Source organism: Bufo bufo, chromosome 11 (genome assembly GCF_905171765.1).
Source record: "Bufo bufo chromosome 11, aBufBuf1.1, whole genome shotgun sequence".
Taxonomy (NCBI): Eukaryota; Metazoa; Chordata; class Amphibia; order Anura; family Bufonidae; genus Bufo; species Bufo bufo.
The window spans coordinates 80,841,104-80,864,070 of record NC_053399.1 but is presented as its reverse complement, the minus strand read 5'-3'; the positions used below and the strand labels follow the sequence as shown (position 1 = coordinate 80,864,070).

Genomic DNA, 22,967 nt, shown 5'->3' with positions numbered 1-22,967 from the left:
TTCCAAGCTAAAGGCGTTATCCAGAATTAGTAAAAAAAGGATCTTTTAGAGATGAGCGAATCAGTTTATCTCATCAACATGAGTTCTCCACCTGCGAGGGCCGAAGAAGTGCCCCCTGCTGCGTGACGTACAGGGCTGGACCTGACCATGGCTGGTCCAAGTAGTGGCACAAACGCAGAGGCTGCTGCTATCCAGAAGTCTAGTCAATGCTTGGCAAGCAGAGCCCCTACGCTTGCGCCACTTCTCAGACCAGCGGTGCAGGCACAAGACTGTCAGGGCAAGGTGTCTGCCTCTGTCAATTAAGCATCAGGGGGGCTAAGGTGAAGAACTCTCGCCGATGAGAAGAATCTGTTCACTCATATCTAGTTTTCTTTTTTTTTTTTTCTTCTTTTTTTCTTCTTTTTTTTTTTTAAATAAAAAATAGAATTTAAAAAAACTGATTGTGGTATCAAATGTGGTTTTCATTGCCATGAATTTCTTCCATTGAAGCCACTGCAGAAAAGTGGGAACATAGCCTACCAAAATGACCGGTCAGAAAATCCTTTCGGACCGCAGAGATGGGTCTTAGAACAGGTCCAATGCTGCTTTGTAGCTTCTGTTATACACAGAGGTGACAACATACAGTAGATGTGAGCACCTTCTACGTTCTCATATAATACCACCCCATTACTTCAGAGGTCAAGAGATGCATTAAAGGGAATGTCTCACCAGCTTATGACCTATTGTTTAAATCAAGTTTTTATTTTTATCCCAAAATCCTGTATTTTTTGCACTGATCAATCTTTGGTCATCATAAAAATGCATACTTACTGTCCTGTGGAGAGCACTGATTAGCATTCTTCTCTTTATCATCACAGGAAGGATTATAATGGCGGGTAACACCTTCACGTAGATAAGGGCTGTTTCACACTTGTGTTGTGGCATTCCGGTTTTGAGATCCGGCAGAGGATCCTAAAACTGGTCCAAAACGTTTTGTCACCATTCATTGTCAATGAGGACAAAACTGATCAGGATGCATTCTGTTCCGTTGCGTTTTTTGATCGGACACAAAACCGATGCAAGCTGCGGTTTTGTGTCCGGTCTGCAGAACTGAACAAACCGGAATCCCGCAGCAAAATCAATGTAAGTCAATGATGCCGGATCTGTTTTTCTTGGCTCCGAAAAAACACCGGCTCCGTCACCCATTAAATAAAATTATTTTAGTGCTGGTTTGTTCTGTTTCGATGTTACACAACCGCATCCTAACAGAACCGATGCGTCCAGAGGTGTTAACATCAAATGGAACCTTTTGGTCTGGTTTTGAGATCCTCTGCTGGAAACCAAAACGCAAGTGCGAAACAGGCCTAACACCATCTATAATAGATGATGGTCACAGCTTAGCTACTCCCCCTCCATGCACCGTTACCTCTGAACAGGCCACAAAGCTCTCCAATAAAAGCCAGTGATCCTCTCCTGTTTATTGAGTCTATGGTCCATGTAAAGCATATTTAAAAATGCTGGCAAATTGTAGCTCAGACAAGATGGCTGCCCCCATAATCATGTAAAGAAAATAGTCAGGTCCATAAATATTGGGACATCAACACAATTTTAACATTTTTGGCTCTATACACCACCACAATGGATTTGAAATGAACAAGATGTGCTTTACCTGCAGACTGTCAGCTTTAATTTGAGGGTATTTACATCCAAATCAGGTGAACGGTGCAGGAATTACAACAGTTTCCATATGTGCCTCCCACTTGTTAAGGGACCAAAAGTAATGGGACAGAATAATAATCATAAATCAAACTTTCACTTTTTAATACTTGGTTGCAAATCCTTTGCAGTCAATTATAGCCTGGAGTCTGGAACGCATAGACATCACCAGACGCTGGGTTTCATCCCTGGTGATGCTCTGCCAGGCCTCTACTGCAACTGTCTTCAGTTCCTGCTTGTTCTTGGGGCATTTTCACTTTAGTTTTGTCTTCAGCAAGTGAAATGCATGCTCAATCGGATTCAGGTCCGGTTATTGACTTGGCCATTGCATAACATTCCACTTTTTCCCTTAAAAAACTCTTTGGTTGCTTTTGCAGTATGCTTTGGGTCATTGTCCATCTGCACTGTGAAGCGCCGTCCAATGAGTTCTGAAGCATTTGGCTGAATATGAGCAGATAATATTGCCCGAAACACGTCAGAATTCATCCTGCTGCTTTTGTCAGCAGTCACATCATCAATAAATACAAGAGAACCAGTTCCATTGGCAGCCATACATGCCGACGCCATGACACTACCACCACCATGCTTCACTGATGAGGTGGTATGCTTAGGATCATGAGCAGTTCCTTTCCTTCTCCATACTCTTCTCTTCCCATCACTCTGGTACAAGTTGATCTTGGTCTCATCTGTCCATAGGATGTTGTTCCAGAACTGTGAAGGCTTTTTTAGATGTCGTTTGGAAAACTCTAATCTGGCCTTCCTGTTTTTGAGGCTCACCAATGGTTTACATCTTGTGGTGAACCCTCTGTATTCACTCTGGTGAAGTCTTCTCTTGATTGTTGACTTTGACACACATACACCTACCTCCTGGAGAGTGTTCTTGATCTGGCCAACTGTTGTGAAGAACTGTTTTCTTCACCAGGGAAATAATTCTTCGGTCATCCACCACAGTTGTTTTCCGTGGTCTTCCGGGTCTTTTGGTGTTGCTGAGCTTACCGCTGCGTTCCTTCTTTTTAAGAATGTTCCAAACAGTTGTTTTTGCCACGCCTAATGTTTTTGCTATCTCTCTGATGGATTTGTTGTGTTTTTTCAGCCTAATGATGGCTTGCTTCACTGATAGGGACAGCTCTTTGGATCTCATCTTGAGAGTTGACAGCAACAGATTCGAAATGCAAATAGCAGGCGGGATCGCGATTAATTGGTGTCCAGTGGGTATACCAGAGTATCAGCTCATTGCTGACACTCTGGTATAAACGGCTGACATCTGTGCTGTGATGTCAGCCGTTTAACCCTTTCCATACCGCGGTCCGTACGGACCGCTGTATGGAAAAGGTTAACAGTCAGGGAGCTCCCTCCCTCTCCCATCGGGGGGCTGCTGTGCCTAGGGAGCCTCCCTCCTTCCCCGTCTGCTCAGTTGTGGCAGACGGGGAAGGTTCCCATGGCAACAGGACGCCTTCTCAGGCATCCTGCTGTCCATGGTGCTGCACAGATCTGTGCTAAAGGCATAGGTCTGTTCAGACAAAGTGTAGGTAAAATACAGTACAATACACTATATAGTGTACTGTATTATACAGACATCAGACCCACTGGATCTTCAAGAACCAAGTGGGTCTGGGTCAAATAAATGTAAAAAAAAAGTTTAGATAAAAAAAAAAACACATTTATCACTGAATAAAAATTAAATACACTACACATTTTAGGTATCGTCGCGTCCGTAACGACCTGATCTATAAAACGGTCATGTTACTTTCCCCGCACGGTGAACGCCATAAAAATAAAAAAATAAAAACTATGAGGAAATTGAAATTTTGCCCACCTTACTTCCCAAAAAAGGTAATAAAAGTCATCAAAAAAGTCGCATGTACGCCAAAATAGTACCAATCAAACAGTCATCTCATCCCGCAAAAATCATACCCTACCCAAGATAATCGCCCAAAAACTGAAAAAACTATGGCTCTTAGACTATGGAAACACTAAAATATGATTATTTTTGTTTCAAAAATGAAATCATTGTGTAAAACTTGCATAAATAAAAAAAAGTATACATATTAGGTATCGCCGCGTCCGTATCGACCGGCTCTATAAATATATCACATGACCTAACCCCTCAGATGACCACCGTAAAAAAAAAAAAAAAACGGTGTAAAAAAATGCCATTTTTTGTCATCTTGCGTCACAAAATGTGTAATAGCAAGCAATCAAAAAGTCATATGCACCCCAAAATAGTGCCAATGAAACCGTCATCTCATCCCACAAAAAATGATACCCTACCTAAGATAATCGCCCAAAAACTAAAAAAAACATGGCTCTTAGACTATGGAAACACTAAAATATAATTTTTTTTGTTTCAAAAATTAAATCATTGTGTAAAACTTACATAAATTTTTTTTTTTTATACATATTAGGTATCGCCGCGTCCGTGACAACCTGCTCTATAAAAATACCACATGATCTAACCTGTCAGATGAATGTTGTAAATAACAAAAAAAAAAAAACGGTGCCAAAAAAGCTATTTCTGGTTACCTTGCCTCACAAAAAGAGTAATATAGAGCAACCAAAAATCATATGTACCCTAAACTAGTACCAACAATACTGCCACCCTATCCCGTAGTTTCTAAAATGGGGTCACTTTTTTGGAGTTTCTACTCTAGGGGTGCATCAGGGGGGCTTCAAATGGGACATGGTGTCAAAAAAAACAGTCCAGCAAAATCTGCCTTCCAAAAACTGTATGGCATTCCTTTCCTTCTGCGCCCTACTGTCTGCCAAAAAAGTGAAATTATGAAATTGTATCTCTATTTTCCATTAAATCTTGTGCAGCACCTAAAGGGTTAACAAAGTTTGTAAAATTAGTTTTGAATACCTTGAGGGGTGTAGTTTCTTAGATGGGGTCACTTTTATGGAGTTTCTACTCTAGGGGTGCATGAGGGGGGCTTCAAATGGGACATGGTGTAAATAAACCAGTCCAGCAAAATCTCCCTTTCAAAAACCACACGGCGCTCTTTTTCCTCTTAGCCCTACCGTGTGCCCGTACGGTAGTTTACGACCACATATGGGGTGTTTTTGCAAACTACAGAATCGAGGCAATAAATATAGCATTTTGTTTGGCTGTTAACCCTTGCTTTGTTACTGGAAAAAATTGATTAAAATGGAAAATTTGCCAAAAAATCTAAATTCTGAAATTTTATCACCATTTGCCATTAACTCTTGTGGAACACCTAAAGGGTTAACGATGTTTGTAAAATCAGTTTTGAATACCTTGAGGGGTGTAGTTTCTAGAATGGGGTCATTTTTGGGTGGTTTCTATTATGTAAGCCTCACAAAGTGACTTCAGACCTGAACTGGTCCCTAAAAAGTGGGTTTTAGAAAATTTCGGAAAAATTTCAAGATTTGCTTCTAAACTTCTAAGCCTTGTAACATCCCCCAAAAATAAAATATCATTCCCAAATTGATCCAAACATGAATTAGACATATGGGGAATGTAAAGTAATAACTATTTTTGTAGGTATTACTATGTATTATAGAAGTGGAGAAATTAAAACTTGGAAATTTGTAATTTTTTAAAAAAATTTTGGTAAATTTGGTATTTTTTTATAAATAAAAATGAATTTTTTTTACTTCATTTTACCAGTGTCATGAAGTACAATATGTGACGAAAAAACAATCTCAGAATGGCCTGGATAAGTCAAAGTGTTTTAAAGTTATCACCACTTAAAGTGACACTGGTCAGATTTGCAAAAAATGGCCTGGTCCTTAAGGTGAAATAAGGCTGTGTCCTCATTTCCATTCTCCCTGCAGCAGCTATTCATCATATGGAGACACATTGGCCCGGATTTACTAATCCCATAGATTACATAAATTTAGGCTTTCTGGGCAGATTTATAACAGGGGCTTAGGCTGGGTGATAAATCTGGTGCAGGACGGACACTTTTCTCTGACTCTATAACAACTATCGGTTGGCTTTCTTTGAGATAGATTTTTATGTCAGAATTGTGGCACATTTTGATGCAAAATTTCCCATCTTATGCCATGCCCATTTTCCTGCGAAGCCCCGCCTCTTCCCAGTAAGCACGCCACCTTGTTGAGCTAGTCGGAAAAAAGTGCAGAAATCCTAGTTGTGCCAATTTGTTTCACTTTGTGGATAGATTTCAGGCAAAAACACTGTAGTAAATCTGGGCCATTGTGCTCTGGTGGTGGTCCATGTTAGACTTTGCATCACCCCAAGGGATTTTTGTGGGCTTAGACCCATATGGAAACATTAAAGTGTAACTGTAATTCATTTTTATTAAAAAAAAATTGTAACGTATCGGGGCAGTGATACTGACCATTTTTGTAATATACTTTAATTACTGAAATTTTATATTTCTATTAGAAAAATAGCTGTAAAGTTAACCCATTTTGAGCCTTAGCAACGCTCCTCTGTCTTCTGTTTACATAATTGTGGAGACTTGCTCAACACTGTGTATTGACAGAGAAGCATTGCTAAGGCCTCTTTCACACTTGCGTTGTCCGGATCCGGCGTGTACTCCACTTGCCGGAATTACACGCCGGATCCGGAAAAACGCAAGTGTACTGAAAGCATTTGATGACGGATCCGTCTTCAAAATGCTTTCAGTGTTACTATGGCAGCCAGGACGCTAATAAAGTCCTGGTTGCCATAGTAGGAGCGGGGAGTGGTATACTTACAGTCCGCGCAGCTCCCGGGGCGCTCCAGAGTGACGTCAGAGCGCCCCATGCACATGGATGACGTGTCCATGTGATCACGTGATCCATGCGCTTGGGGCGCCCTGACGTCACTCTGGAGCGTCCCGGGAGCCGCACAGACGGTAAGTATGCCGCTCCCCGCTACACTTTACCATGGCTGCCAGGACTTTAGCGTCCCGGCAGCCATGGTAACCATTCAGAAAAAGCTAAACGTCGGATCCGGCAATGCGCCGAAACGACGTTTACCTTAAGGCCAGATCCGGATCAATGCCTTTCAATGGGCATTAATTCCGGATCCGGCCTTGCGGCAAGTCTTCAGGATTTTTGGCCGCAGCAAAAAGCGCAGCATGCTGCAGTATTTTCTCCGGCCAAAAAACGTTCCGTTCCGGAACTGAAGACATCCTGATGCATCCTGAACAGATTTCTCTCCATTCAGAATGCATTAGGATAAAACTGATCAGGATTCTTCCGGCATAGAGCCCCGACGACGGAACTCTATGCCGGAAGAAAAGAACGCAAGTGTGAAAGGGCCCTAAGGCTCAAAATGGCTCATTTTAGAGCTATTTTTCTAATAGAAATGTACAATTTAAGTAATTAAAGTATATTACAAAAATGGTCAGTATCACTGCCCCGATATATTACAAAAATAAAAAAACGAATGACTGTTACCACTTTAAGGTTGTGGTAATGTAATCATGTAGACCAGTTGATCTCTCAACTTCACAAATTCTCAATATGTCATCTGTAGAAACTAGTATAGTATATTACACCCACCCAACCTCCACTCTGATCCCTTCTACCCTATAAGCCTTTACAGATGGACCCAGTTCCTGATGCTACTGTGTTGTCCCATATTGTCTCACGGGCGGTTGAATGAACTTGTAGGACGTGTGAACCTCTTTATATAATCATTAGAGAAGCATTGACGTTAGACGTTGTCAGCGCTTGCTTGCTGCCTGAGTAGTGACTAGTGCGGGAGCGCTAATTGTGTAGGATTAATTACTAACTGGTGTATTATTATGTACCCTCTTGTGCGCAGTGCGGTATATGTTGTGTCATTCTTAACAGTGTTTGAAATGTTTTGTGAATTTGCAGAAACTACTCGGAAACAATGTCTTACCAAATCTATTTTTTTCATGTTTGTTAGGTATTCCTAACCATGGACAAACCAGACAAATGGTAAGATAATGTTCATTTAAAGAGAACAAAAAAAACTTAGCTTGGAGTGATCCGTGCATCTGAAATTCAGCACATGGCACTTTTTTTTTTTTTTTTTTTGTATGTTTTCACATTTTTTTGTATTTTTGTTTTATTAATCTAGTGAGGTTGCAAGGGTTCCTGATGTTACGTTTATTTAGATGATGGGGTTTACTATGTTAGGTGTATTGCATTTTTATTTTATTTACATCATTACATAGACCTTTTTGCAAACTTTATATCCCAGTTTTTTAGTTATATATTTTTTTGCAACATCTTGGATTACAAGATTTGTCTTTAACGCTAAGTAGTGCCAACGGCATTTCTGCTAGGGCTGCATAGTTGGCATCTGCCACCTGTAGCCTTGCGGGTGCTATCTCCAATTGATCTTGGTCACATACATTAGATAGTTTAGCCAAACCCTCAAAATCGAAGGCACCAGGAGACTGTTATGTAGATGGGGCCTCTAAACTGTCTCCTAACGGAAGATATGGGGAGAAAGAAGAATCCGACGTGTTGGCTTTCAACATGCCCGATTCTTTGTTCCCATAGGAGGTAACGCTGCGTTCATATCTGCAGGAGGCTTGAGCTTCCATCAAAAATATGGGACAAAATAAGGCAAAAGTGCTGGGTCGCATGACAAAAACCCAGTGGCCTCCATTATAGCCAGTGGGGTTCATCGGGCACCATTTAGGCCCATGGATGTAAGGGATTATTTTCATTAAAGGGGTTATCCCATGATTAATGATTAAAAAAAATCAGCCATCATAAAGTACATGACAATCTCTTTCCCCATCACCATTTAGGAGGCAACATGTGCATCCATCTCAGCGAGGTGGACAGAGAAATAATAATAAAAAGCAAACAGCAGGTGGCGCTATCCAGATACATTTTATAGCTTAAAATATAAGTAGCTGTACTACATTTTTAATTACATGCAATTGAAAACTGCAGCATATTTTTTGTGGGACAACACCTTTAACTATGTGTAGTCTGTACTGTGGTTCAACTTGTTGTTTTTTGTTTTTACATTCATTAGTTGTTCTTTTGGGTCTTTTAGTCTCCACATCGCACATGTATCACTGATCATATGATTGTTTGCACTCCTCAGGCAAGAGGCCATAGGGCTAGAGTATGTAGCAGTAGTAATGTAGTCCCCGAGCTGGCATCTGGTACTGTAAGGCCCCCTGCACACCAACGTGTGCTTCCCGTTGCCGTATTGCGGACCGCAGCACGACCACAGGGTGCACACGTTCGTGTGCAGGGGGGACTAAAACATTGATTGTGCACACAGGGAACAAGGTTGTCCATTCTAACAGCAGGGGCCCACGCCCAGGGGTGGACTAGCCATAGACACTGCAGGGAAATTTCTCGGTGAAGGAAGCAGTATTTTCTTATTTTGATTCTGTAGGACTTCTGTGAACTTGGACCCACCTACTACATGGGGCCACTTTTAGTTTTTTTTGTTCAGGGCCATTTTAAGTACCCAGTCCGCCCATGTCTAACAGTCTCCCCTGTTTAGTATTCAAATGCATGGCGCACTCGGCAGAAGATAGTCATTAAGGTGTATTCTGAAGACAAGGAGCTGAAGGATACTTGAGACAAGTGCGCGTGTGAGGCTAAGAAATTGTTCACTCCTAACGGTTGTAGCCTGTGATGTTTGACAACCGTCAGCAGGGTCTACTCAACCCTATCAATCCAGGCAGAGTGCATTTTAGGATTAACCCTGCTGTTTTGTGAAAATCGGTTACGGCGTTCCCGAGAAAATAGTCCTTTATTCTTTCAGGGCTTCAGTCGACCCTGTTTCCTACACCTTGACAGGCCCCTCAGTGCACTGAAGCCCCAGTTTGCATAAAGAATAAAACTATTCATCTCTGGAAGACAAGTGTCCTTTTAACAACCAGGGTCAACCCTACCAAGCAGTGTGTCTTCTTTAATAGGGTTGATTCTGCTGATAGGTGTGGGTGCATTCTGATGGCTTGAACTGCTTTGCTAACACTAAGCTTGAATTATCAATCGCCTGATGCAACAACGCTGACTACACAGTGCACACTAGGGAGTGGATTCTTAATTTTTCCTGCTCTGTGTCATCTAGTAGAAGTCTTCAAGGAGTTTTCTGGATACCCAGCACCCCAGGCATTAGTGGCAGTCACAGGTTCTGGAAGTAACACCACAGCTCGGTACACCATGTAGCGGGCTGTATTTGCTCTGCAGCACAGCTCCCTGTCACTTCAATAGTAGCATCAGTAGATCATCCTACAAAAAGCTCGTTAGCGATGATCTGCCGGTGTAAAGTTGCCGACGATAACCCAATGAATGAGAGAAAAACTCGTTCATCTGGTAATAAGATTTCTTCTGCGGACATCTAAATTATCGTTAGCAGGCAGTAGGGTTGAGTGAAGCTCAATGAGCCACAATCTCAAATTTGAATTCGGATTTTGAAATGTGAATATACGCGCAAAAACTAACTGTAACGGACCAGGCACGAGACTAAACAAGTCTCACGTTACTGGTGGCAATAAGAAGATTGGCAATAGCCAATACATTATAAGGCTGTACAGAGTGCTTATTATTAACAAAGTTTTTGAGCGAATCGGGTTCAGACTGCTCTGCCCAGCAGGCAGTAGGTCGTGGTGTCTAAACAGCCTCTGCTGTCGATGGAGACAAGCAATGGCATTAGTGATCACTGCTTCCCAAACTGTGGAGGAAATGGCTGCATGGCTTTCTCCACTGACGAGCAGGCGATTGTCGGGAAGGAACGCTTATGTTTTTCGTTTTTCACATCGTAGCTCTGTTGGGTAGAGAATTTCTTCGAACACCTCTTCTGTACGGTTCTGCAGAATATTATGTATATTATAAGTAATGTATGGAGTGAGGTGTTTTTGATTGGGATCTTTTGTGTGTTCTGTTATACCACATTTTTTGCCCCCTTCTGATTCAAGGTGGCCATATACCTTATTCTTTTGTCATCCAAACCCAACGACAATGGTGGGTTTGGCCGACCAGGCTCTCCACCGACACACGATATCTTGGTAGACAAGAGTTGGGTGAAATGAATATTTCTAGTTCTAGGCCAGGGATCAAGAAACTTGTAAAGAACAAATGTTCCTAAAGCTACATTCACACGACTCTGTGTGCTGTCCACATCCGTTGCTCCGTTCCGCGATCCGCCCAAAAAATATAACCTGTCCTATTCTTGCCCGTTTTGCGGACAAGAATAGGCAGTTAGATCAAGGGCTGTCCGTGCCGTTCTGCAAATGGTAGAATGCACCTGGACGCCATCCGTGTTTTGCAGATCCACAATTTGCGGACCGCAAAACGCACAACGGTCGTGTGCATGTAGCCTTAGAATGCTCATTCTCAATAATTGGCACGTGTAGACGTACGAATCACGTAGGGTGATCACATCTTTAATGTGGCACATCACCCTGTATAAACAGGTATGTGTTACTGACAAACAATGAATCCGTATGAGGAGGAATGATCACAGTAATGATCATTTCTCCCCCATACAGGGTGGATAATTGCTGCTTGTCAGCTGAACAAGCAGGCAGTGACTAGGAATGAACTGTTGGCTGGTGTAGAATGCCTTTCAGATTTGATGGGAGGGAATGATGCCTCCTACAGTGCTTGACCCAGAGCTTTTTCTGTAGGATTTACTTAATGGGGTTATGCCATGACTAATGTAAAACATGAAAATCAGAGGGCTCAAGAGATCTATCCATTCTTTACTCAAGGGGAGTGCTGCAGCTCTCTCCCCATCACAGCTCAGGAGGCGTGTCCATGTTCTCCCTATCACAGTTCAGGGGGCGTGTCCATGCTCTCCCTATCACAGCTCAGGAGGCAGTTGAAGGATGAAACGGAGCATGTGCGTCCATTTCAGTGAGCAGGACAAAGAAATAAGGAAAAGAACAAACAGCAGGTGGCACTGTACAGATATATTTTATTAAATAGCTCAGTGGCTATACAAAATGTTTAATTACAAGCAATTACTAAAGTATTCTGATCCAGGTGCTGGGTTGAACCGTAGAATATTTTACGTGGGACAACCCCTTTAACCAAGTAGACATCCACAAGGCATGCTCCATCCTTTGCACATTAATATATATTTTTTTAAACTACTTAATTTTTTCTTACATTTTGTGAAACAATACCAGTATTTAGTGACTGAACAATGCTGCCATACAGTGCCTGGCTGGCTGCACACCATGTTTGGGAGATCCACTCTCCTGTTGTAATCAAAAGTGAGAGCAAACCTCATCACAGCTGAGAATAAAAAAAATTCTAAGGAAATGGTCTTCTTGGTTGTGTCCTACTTTTGATTTGAGAAGGATGTACAGGATATAGGGGTCTTTAGTCATTGCTCACCTCCCCAACGTGAGGCATCGGTGCCATGAGCGATTGGTGCTCTGGCGGCTTCAGGCATTGTTCCAGGCTAGATACTAACCATGATGATGAACGGTGTCAGTCTTTCCACATAGGTGTTAAACGTAGAGGCTATGTATAGCAAAATATCTGTAAAGAATAAATCAAGGCAACTGGACTTACTGCAGATTTCTTAAAAACGTTTCACTCGTTCTTCCAACGAGCTTTCTCAATTCTGAGTGACTGTACAAGAATTCTCTGGGAATAAATATGTAGCTGAATCACTGAGTCACTCAGAATTGAGAAAGCTCGTTGGAAGAACGAGTGAAACGTTTTCAAGAAATCTACAGTAAGTCTAGTTGCCTTGGTATATCTGTAAAGAATAAATCATGACCTGGATAAATGAGAACCAAGCAGATGCTAGCTGAGCTTTGCTCATTTCATAGTCCATGGAAGTTTTATAGCCATACATCTCTGTGAAGTCAACATGGAACCTCTTGGCCTGTGCTAGATGGTAGCTTTGGACCTGTTGTCAGCACAGGTTTTGCAATTCATATTGACCATGACATTTGGCTGGACCGATGCCTCCTGGCCAACCTACGGCTCTCCAGCTGTTGTAAAACTACATGTCCCACCATGCCTTGCTGTAGGCAGTCTGGGCATGCTGGGAGTTGTAGTTTTGCAACAGGTTGGCCATCCCTGCTGTAGTCTATTTCGTCTGTTTTAGTTTACATGTATTTGAATGCAGATGAAGAAGGAAAAGTTACAGGGCTCGATCAGTTCGGCTTTTTTTATTTTGCATAGATGAACAGGTAATAGATTGGCAAATCATGGGTCTCTTCACACTGGCTGATGATCGGCCCATGTAAACCCTGCTGATCACATCTTTTATACAAGCATAAAAATGCTCGCTGGTCGGCAGTGTAAACGGGGAATGTGCTCCCAACATAATGGAAACTGTATGGGGGGAAGTCATCGTTTCGAATGCTTGTCCCCTAAACAGCTTACATCGTTCCGTATTAAGGCTGTTTAAATGAGCACCGATTGCCATATGTTTGCGGCTGCAAGGGAGACCGGTCCATCAGATTCCCCCTAGAAAGCACTTGGTGAGCACATGTACATATTACAGTAAGCAGCAGTATTAGTTCCAGTGATCGCCTGATGACCGGTAATCAGTCCCTGTAAGTGGGACTGAAAACAATAGGAACAAAGAACGTCGAGCCTTAACCGCTGTAGCCCCCAATAACCTAAAAAAAAAAAAAAGTTTTACTATCATTCTATTACTTTTTCTGATGACTTAAAGGATTGCTATGTTTTTTTTAATAAGATTTGCTTATGCAGTTTCTTACTTCACCTACTTCTTCACTTTAGACACGTTTTCACTGTGTAAGCAACCAAACCCATGATGCACTTCTTCTTTCTGCCACAGCCCCAGCACCGCCCAGCTAATTTATAGCTCCTCCCACCCAGCTCATAGACACACCCTTGTCCCTGCCCCGCCTATGGACAGGAAATGAGGAAGAGCTGCATGGACATGGTCATGTGACCACAACCCAGAGCTAAAGACAGAAGTAATAAAGCTAAAGAAAAATAACAAAATTCATAAATTATCGCTTTAATGGATGCGAACCAGAAAATCTCTTGAAAAGTTACATAAGATATAATCGGCTTTGTACAGGCAGATGAAGCATTTGGGATTTTGTATAGCTAGATTACAAGCTTTTCCTGTACTTGAGTTCAGTTTTGATTGCATGTTACACCCATTCTCACATTTTCTTTTGCTTTTCATCTTCATTTTTACTTTATTGCTAGCAGTCTGTACTTGAAAAGTTTACCATACCGTATGTTTAATGCCTGTCTCTGGTTGCTACACAACCTTTCCTTATTACTGATATTATTTAATCCGTAAGCTGCATGATTGTTTATAAGTAGAAGGGGTATAAGGGGGAGATAAGCCACCACCAGAGGTTTGGAGCAATGGCTTACTCCCCTCTCGCAGGATATAACGACCACCTAAGGGCTCATTCACACAACCGTTGTTCGGCTGTGCCTATATTACGTCCCGGCCGTGTGCATCCCACATCACGGATTCGGACCCAATTCACTTGAATGGGTCCACAATCCGGGCATGTTGTGCGGAACAGAGACCTGGAACCCCACGAAAGCACTATGGAGTGCTTCAGTGGGGTTTCTCTCCGTGCCTTCGCACATTTTTTATTTTTTTGCCGTGCAGACGGATCACGGACCCATTCAATTTGCATGGGTCTGTATCCGTCGTGGCAGCCGCACAGATGGTGCCCGTGCGTTGGGGGGCCGCAAATGGAATGGCCATGTGAATGAGCGCTAATGCAGTGGTCTCTGGCACTCCAGCTATTGTAACTCCCAGCATGTACACCTGCCTAACTGTTCTCTGAGCACGATGGGTGCTGTAGTGTCACAACAGCTGACCACTGAATCTCATGTGTATAGAGGTGTTTCGGCCTTCCGAGTCTGGTGTGTTAGATTACAATATGCCCAATCTTTATGTTCTCAAGGTAGCTAAGCCGCCACCAGAGGTTGATAAAGGATGCCCACCAGGGGTAGGCAACCTCCGGCACTCCAGCGGTTGTGAAACTACAACTCCCAGCATGCATATTTACTCTGCTCTTCTCTGAACGCCCATAGAAATGACTGGGGCATGCTGGGAATTGTAGTTTCACAGCAGCTGGAGTGCCGAAGGTTGCTGATCCCTGCATTAGACTAAAGCTGGTGGAAATGCACAATTTCAACCACCGTAAACGTCCCTTGGGTGGAATTTAACAATGCTCTGTCGTCGTCACCAATGAATCTACATCGGCCATGTTTGACTCCTAAGAACACATTTGGTCTACAAACTTCTCTTGAAAGAATCTTCCCAAAAGTGGCCGTCCTTTGCCGCTGTCATTGAACATGTATGGCCAGTTTGAATGACTAATGGCCAGTACGATCTAATATGGGTACGATTGCCTCGGCAAAATGATGGTTCACCAGACGATCGTTTGATCAACAGTTGTTCAGCCATTGACCTACTTACAGTTCATGTGTATGGCCACCTTGATTTTGGGGTTTGCAAGGTTGCAGAAAGGTATGTTACTATGTTTACTTATGGTATGCTGATTTTTATGTACGCGGTCATGGCATTTGGGGTTAGGCTTTCTATAAAAGGAGTGGGAGGATAACCAGTATGAAAAGGATGTATTCATAGGAGCAGATAACGGGACAACAGAGCAGAACGCTTCCTTCCCGACCATCTGCTGTTCGCTGGTGGCATCGCTAATGCCATCGCTCTTCCCCAAGACGGCAAACGGCGATTTTTGTGTCCACACAATGTACAAGCGCTGCGCTCGTACATTGGGTAGTCGCCAGTACATTTACACCGCTAGATAATCGCTAACCAGTGTTTCCTATGAACGCTCGTTAGCGATTAACTATTGCCCTTAAAAGAGCCTTTAATTAGTTAAGTTGTAAAAGGCGATAATTCTTTTAGGCGTCATTTTTCCAATGTAGCGACTTGCTAATCATTCACAATAGTAGGGGATTTTAAATGCTGACCTAAATAGCAAACTTCTTATTAACGCCAGGTAACCATTGTCTAGTGCTTGAGTTTCACAAACGTCATTAGGATTATAGAATTGTGTTTTTTTTTGTTTTTGTTTTGTTTTTCACAAGGGACCAAACCGAAACTTACTGCTCAATGGGAAATCCTACCCAGCAAAGGTCAGATTAATCCGAGGTGGTTGTCTGCCTCCAGTCAAGAGGAGGCAGATGAACTGGATTGATGCGCCTGATGATGTTTTTTATATGGCGACAGAAGATACAAGGTAGGTACCAATAAGGCCTAAGTGTTACAGTTTGAGATTTTAAAAGCACTTTATGGATTAATCCTTTGGAAATGAGAGGTAAGTTATCGTGTTATATGTCTTGCAAGAAGGTTAAAGTAAATATTTGCAAGTGAATCCGTTGCATTTTTCATCCGTCTTTCTTTGACGTATTATAAAAAAGTTACATTTTTTTGAAGGCCAGAATAGCTCTAGAATTTAGGCTACTTTCACACTAACGTTTTTTGCGGATCTGTCTTGGATCTGCAAAAACGCTTCCGTTACAATAATACAACCGCATGCATCCGTCATGAACGGATCCAGTTGTATTAAGTCTTCTATAGCCATGACGGATCCGTCATAAACTCCATTGAAAGTCAATGGGGGACGGATCCGTTTTCTATTGTGTCGGAGAACGTCTCACTCCGCATCCCAGGACAGACAGAAAAACGCTGCAGGCAGCCTCCAGAGCGGAATGGTGACTGAACGGACGCAAACTGATGCATTTTGAACGGATCCTTTTCCATTTAGAATGCATTAGGGCAAAACTGATCCGTTTTGGAACCGCTTGTGAGAGCCCTGAACGGATCTCACAAACGGAAAGCCAAAACGCCAGTGTGAAAGTAGCTTTAGTTTGTTTTTGGCTTGGTCAAAGAAACCTTTATGGGTAATGGCAAAAGCTTTCCACTCTCCAAAAAATTGTGCACCACAAGTTCAAAAAGGTGTGGACCCCATGTGTCCAGTGTCTCCCTCAGGTAAGATTTAAAGGGGTAGCCCCACCAATAAATAGGAATGTACTCCTACTGATATCTTATGTCACATACAAGCACTCGCCTTTCAGGTAGGCTACAAATTGAACATAAATCAAATACCCCAAATACACACTGCAACCATCTAGTGCCTCATGATAGAAGAGACATCTATCGATTAAAAAACAAGTACATGCAGACCATCACACTGTGGCAGTACATTTCAGGTTCAGTGTTAGCTCACATTTTTGCATGCACTCGACATCTGCTTGCCTGTGTCCTAAAACCGCGAGCACTGGTCAGTACCATCCATTACTGATCGGGCAATCACTCAGAAAGGGTAACAGCAGGGCTCTCCTCCAATATCCAGATTCTCGGCATATTTGCCTGAATGCGGCTGGATCTTGCCAGTCCCCATTATAGTTATCCGGATGGCTTTCCCTGCCGAAACTAGCAGTAAAGGAAGAATAGTAAATCTGCACCAAAAGAAAAATGATTTTTTTTTTATTTCACCTCCTTTTAGTTGGTGTGGAACACTTAAAGGGTTAACCAATTTTCAGAAATATTTTTTTTGACTAATTTGAAGAAATTGAGGGGTGTAGTTTATAAAATGTATGGGTGGTTTCTATCATGTAAGCCCCTCAAAGTGACTTCAGAACTGAATTGGTCCTTAAAGTCGGTTTTGTAAATTTTCTAGAACATTTTAAAAAATAGTTTCCAAAATTGTAAGTTTTCCAATGTTACAGAATGGTGAATGTTGATTAATAACTATTTTGCGAGGAGTCATTATCTTAAAAGCAGAGAAATTCCAATTTTAAAAATGGCAAATTTTCCAAAATTTTCGGTAAACTCTGTATATTTTTATGCATAAAGGTGTAAAACATATCAACTCAAATTCACCACTAACATGAGGTACAATGTGTCACGAGAAAACAATCTCAGAATAGCTTGGACAAGTAAAAGTGCTCCAAAGTTATTACCACATAGTGGTAAAAAATGAGGCTATGGCATTTGGTCAAAACTGGCATTTGCTGGAAGGGGTTAAAGTTGGCTTTGGAAACTTTCTTCAAAAATTCTAAGCCTTTTAACATCCTAAAAAAAACTAAATGGTACTAACAAAATGATGTCAACATATGGGGAATGTTAATTAATAACTATTTCATGAGGTATCACTATCTGTCTTAAGCCCCATTCACACTAACGTATTTTTGGTCTGCATCCGATCCGCATTTTTTGTGAATTGGATGTAGACTCATTCGTTTCACTGGGGCCGTAAAAAATGCCAACAACACACCATGTGATGTCCACATTTTTATGTCCATTCCGCAGTCCCCAAAAAAGATAGAACGTGTCCTATCGTTGTCCATTTTGCAGACAAGAATAGACATTGTTACAATGGGTCAGCAAAAATAAATGGCTGCAACACGGACGTTATCAGTATTTCTTGCAGATGCGCTATTTGTGGACCACAAAATGCACCCTAAAAAGCAGAGGAATTAAAATTTAGAAAATAACAAATTTTTCAAAATGTTCCGAAAATCTAGGATTTTTTAATTCTTTTTATAAATAAAGATAAAACATATGGGCTCAGATTTACCACTAACATGAAGTACAATCTCTGAATTACTTGGATAAGTATAACTATGTCTAAGTAATTACCACATAGTTACACTTGAAGGTCAGGAAGAGATTAAGGGTCCAGGTGGCCCAGTAGGTACTATGTTTACTACTCCTTTCTCATTCATCTTTTCTCCATCCTTCAGCTTACGTTATCCCATGTGCTTTGGAGATTATGATTAGAGCTGGAACACTTACTTTCCAGTGAGACTGTTCAGATAAGCAGTACACTGCTGCTCTCTGCTATATTTTTTATTGTAGTATAGTGTATTTACCGTTGTATACCAAAAATATTTATTTTAGTTTATTCTCAAAGGTCATCCCTGTTGTATGTCTGCCCCAGTTACAGGGGAAAACGGCCCCCTGTGGAGGTATTGTATCAAGGCAAAGCTGATCAGGGTCTGCTAAGACCTGACAGCTCTGCTCTGACCCCAAGGCACCCAGTGATCACATGATTGCTGGTGTGACCCTCTTGTGCAGCAATAACAGCAGCTAAACGTTTCTGGTAATTGTGGAATAGTCCTGCACATCAGCTTGGAGGAATTTAAGCCCATTCCTCCATACAAAACAGCTTCTACTCTGTTGATGGGTTTCCTCCCATGACCTGCTCACTTCAGGCCCTTCCAAAATATTTCTGTTGGATTAAGGTCAGGACTTTGACTTGGCCATTCCAAAACTTTTACTTTATTCTTCTTTAAGCATTCTTTGGTAGAATTACTTGTGTTCTTAGGGTCGTTGTCTTGCAGCATGACCCACGTTCTCTTAAGATTCAGCTTATGGATAGATGTCCTGACATTTTCCTTGAATTTGCTGATATAATTCTGAATTCATTGTTCCATCAATGATGACAAGCCGTCCTGGCCCAGATGCAGTAAAACAAGCTGAAACCATGATACTACCATCATTATATTTCACAGATGGGATTTTTTTGTTGTTGTTGTTGTTGCTGCTGGAATTCAGTCTTTTTCTTACAAAACGCTTCTCATCTTTAGCAAACTGCATATGGGCAGCAATGTTCTATTTGGAGAGCAGTGGCTTTCTCCTTGTAATCCTGCCATGGTCAAGCATGATGGTGGACTCTTAAACATTAACATTTGCTGATGTGAAAAAGGCCGTTAGTTAGAGGTTACCTTGGGTTTCTTTGTCACCACTGGACTATTACACGCCTTGCTCTTAGCGTGATCTTTGTTGGTCCGCCACTCCTGGGAGGGTAATAATGTTCTTGAATTTCCTCCATTTGTACACAATTTGTCTGACTAAGGATTGGTGGAGTCCAAACTCTTTGGAGATGGTTTTGTGACCTTTCCCAGTCTGATGAGCATTAACAACTCTTGTTCTGAGGTCCTCCGAAATCTCCCTTTTTTGTGCCATGATACACTTCATATGTTTTGACAGATCCTGGTTCTAAAACGGCTCACCCACTCGCACCTAATTAGAATCCGGTATTTTCAATCAATGGGACGACAATTTCCCCTTCAAATTATCTACTAATCCTAAAAGTTCACATCCTTTTACCATTCACAGACACGTGATATTGGATCATTTTCCTCAATAAACAAGTCTAATATCATTTATTCCTTTGTTGATTTGGTTATCTTCATCTACTTTTGGGAATTGTGTGAAAATTGGATGTAGTTTTAGGTCAAATTTATGCAGAAATCTAGAGGACACTGTGATCAGCTTATTGTAATGGGACATTTGTATTTGTATTTTCTTGCTGGTCAGTTGCAATATCTGGTGTCATGGGTGACCCAGGATGTACTCCCTAACTCTGAATATTATCTACAAACACATTTGTGACTTTCCACCCTCTGGCCCATTGTAGAGGGCCCTTCGACTGTACCAGGTCCACTCCTGCAGGTCCATAGACTTGCACATCAGGTTTGGAAGGCTGCAAAACTGCAACAATATAGTGACCTGCCAGATGATGTCCCACTGTGAAATAATCCACTCTTTCCTCATCTGTTACATTGTGAAGGGGAGAGTGTCTGGAAAGGATATAGAGTGCACCATCTGAAAGACCTATATGAAAATGGAATATTATTTTCTTTCTCTCGGCTGCAGTCCAAGGCTGGGATCATACGCCCACATTTCTTTAGATACCTACAGTTGAGACATGCCCTTCAGGTCCAACTACGGGTCCTCAAAAGATCAGTCTCTGCCTATCCACTCATCGGGGTCTTCAGAACTCAGGGGCCGAGAGGGCTAATATCCGCCCTTTTAAACTCTCTTCCTCTTCCTTAGGTGCTGAGGGAAAGTGGAAAAACAAGATTTCCACTTTGTCAGCAGAGGATTGGAGTGAGGCATTAGTTGCCCCTGTAGCTGTATCACCATCTCTCACTAATAGATTGACACAACTCTTTATTTTACACAGATGCTACCTCACTCCGACCAGACTTTTCAAGATGGGCAGGATGCCCCATACGGGTTGCCATAGGTGTGCGCAGTTGAATGCGGATTTCTGGCACCTCATACGGGACTGTAGCTGTATTCGATCATTCTGGAGAGCAGTGGTGGATGTCCTGTCCACTATGATTCCGGGTACCCTAGAAGTCTGCCCCAAGGCTTGTCTCCTGGGGATAGTTGAGGATGACTCGCGATCACACTATGTACTCACTTTTATGAGGGAAACACTTTTTCTTGCCCGAAAGGTGATTGCTCTCCGATGGATGGCGGACAGACCCCCCGTGTTTGGCCAATGGAAAACTCTAGTAAACAACATCATTCCCTTGGAGAAGATTATGTTTTCTCGTAGAGGATGCCCTCAAAAATTTGAAAAGATATGGGGACCGTGGTGTGCCTCTCCGCTGACTGTCATGCCAGTCCACTCACACTCTGCTGCTTAGAAGCACTTGTCTTTCTACCTCTCAACCCAGAGTATAGGAATCTACTCGATCTAGGTGTCACCATTTATTATAAACATGTTGGTAGTGATATGCTTCTGCCATTTGGGGTTACTGATGTATCATTGATCTTCATGACCATGATGTAATATAATATGTCTCAAGGGTTGTATATACCATTGTATAATTTGCTGATTGTTTTTTAAACTCGTTTTATTACATCCTAAGAAGCAGAGTATGTTATAAAGCAAACATCTCACTTTATCTTCCAGGAAAGCCCGCAAACTTCTCTCGTCCTCTGAAACCAAGCGAGCTGCCAGACGGCCTTACCGACACATAGTCATCTGCCAGTCTCAAGTGGGACTTCCGGTGCGACACCCTGTCAACGACGAACCAATTGTTATCGAGGACTGATCTCCACCAGAAGTTTCTTCTCCGAACAATACTTGACTTTTACACTATGAGGAAATGAAAACTTTTGCAGCTGTTTGCATCTTTTAAAGGATTCCATGCTTTGTACAAGCATTTAAATCTAAAGACTTGTTACCCTTTGGTCAATTTTTGTTAACCAGTCATTCCCTCAATTTCCTTTAAATGTGTAGATTATGCATTTGATTTTATTTTTATTTTCTTTATTTGGCGTCGAAGTGACTGTGTTTTTTTTGCCGACTGAAACGGGAACGCAAGTCGTTAAAGGGACATTTGGGCAGATCTTGTTTAGTGTTTAATTTCAATTGAAATTAAAGATAGGAAAAAAAAACTTTGTACACTTGAAATAATGTATCATTGCTGATGCCTTTCTTTCTACAAGATGTGTCATTTTACTTTTTGAAAGTGCCATTTATTGTTTTTTTTTTGTTTTTTATTGCAGTTATAGACTGAATGACAACAACTCTGTAACTTATGGGATTTCATTTTGAGGTCTGACAAGACATAAATGTGCTTCTTGTGACATGCGTTTAAAGTAAAAAAAAAAAAAGAAATTAAAATGTTTCCATATGTAATCCATTCATTTTTGCAATGAACTTAATAGATTTACACAGAAACTATCACGGTAAGGTTTTTTACAGTATGCCTATTTTTATTTCAACCTTAAGGGGGTTCTCCAAGAATAGGAACCATGGGCATGGTGTGATATAAAACAAAACAACTCGTCTGTTCTGAGTGTTTCGCGTCCAGAGCCAAGCTGTCGCTGCTGCTACTGGTTCCATCCGCGGGGCCATCGGTGACCTCAGAGGAGCAGCACGTGATTGAGATAGTAAGAAGAACAACTAGTGACTCCAGCATCTCCACCAAGCCATTCCATATTGATCTACTCCAGGTTCTACCAGCTTTAGTATATAGCCGAAACCTTGCAAGTTTTATCTGTAGAACATGGAGTAGATCAGTAAGGAATGGCTTGGAGCAGATGCTGGAGTCACAAGTCGTTCTTCTTACTATTGGGATTAGCTGGTGAGAATCCATCGGCAGATGCTCTGTTGCTTCTATAACTACCACGGGTGAGAGACATTGATATATAGGCACGCTGCTCCTGGAACACTCTGAACACGTGAGATTTTTTTTTTTTTTGGTTTACCTTTATATCACCCCCCCCCCCTCCCGTGGTGTATTTTTGCAGGATGAGTTGTAATCTTTAGCGGCACCACTTAACGTTATTTTACAGGTTGGTCCAAATACGGCGATGCCAAATACATATAGAGTTGTGTTTTTTATTTAAACATTTTAATACATTCACACAATAAAAACATATTATTTAAACAAGTATTTTAATGTCACCGCTGTTCTGTCAATGTAGCATTATCAAGGCGTTTTTTTTTTTTGGAGGGGGAGCGGGGGTTTTAAAAAAATATTGCAGGGGCTGGTTAAAAATAGTTAGCAGTTATGCCTTTTTTGCGCCCTTTTTATTTCACGGTTTACAGTGCAGTAAAAATAAGGGGTCCTCTGAGTTTTCTGACTGGCAAAAA

At 41.7% G+C, this 22,967-nt stretch overlaps 1 protein-coding gene across 4 annotated transcripts in view; it reads left to right on the top strand.

The window, feature by feature from the left end:
* MTA1 (metastasis associated 1) overlaps nt 1-22,522 on the top strand; it is a 114,886-nt gene extending 92,364 nt beyond the window's left edge. For 2 of the 4 annotated variants that reach the window (XM_040412835.1, XM_040412834.1), the window contains exons 18-20: nt 7,544-7,575; nt 15,646-15,797; nt 21,276-22,522. In XM_040412835.1, the coding sequence (XP_040268769.1) occupies nt 7,544-7,575; nt 15,646-15,797; nt 21,276-21,417 (326 nt within the window). In that variant the 3' untranslated portion in view covers nt 21,418-22,522. The remainder of the gene's footprint in view (nt 1-7,543; nt 7,576-15,645; nt 15,798-21,275) is intronic. The other 2 variants (XM_040412838.1, XM_040412836.1) reach the window with 1 other exon arrangement.
* The last annotated feature ends 445 nt before the right edge of the window (nt 22,523-22,967 follow it).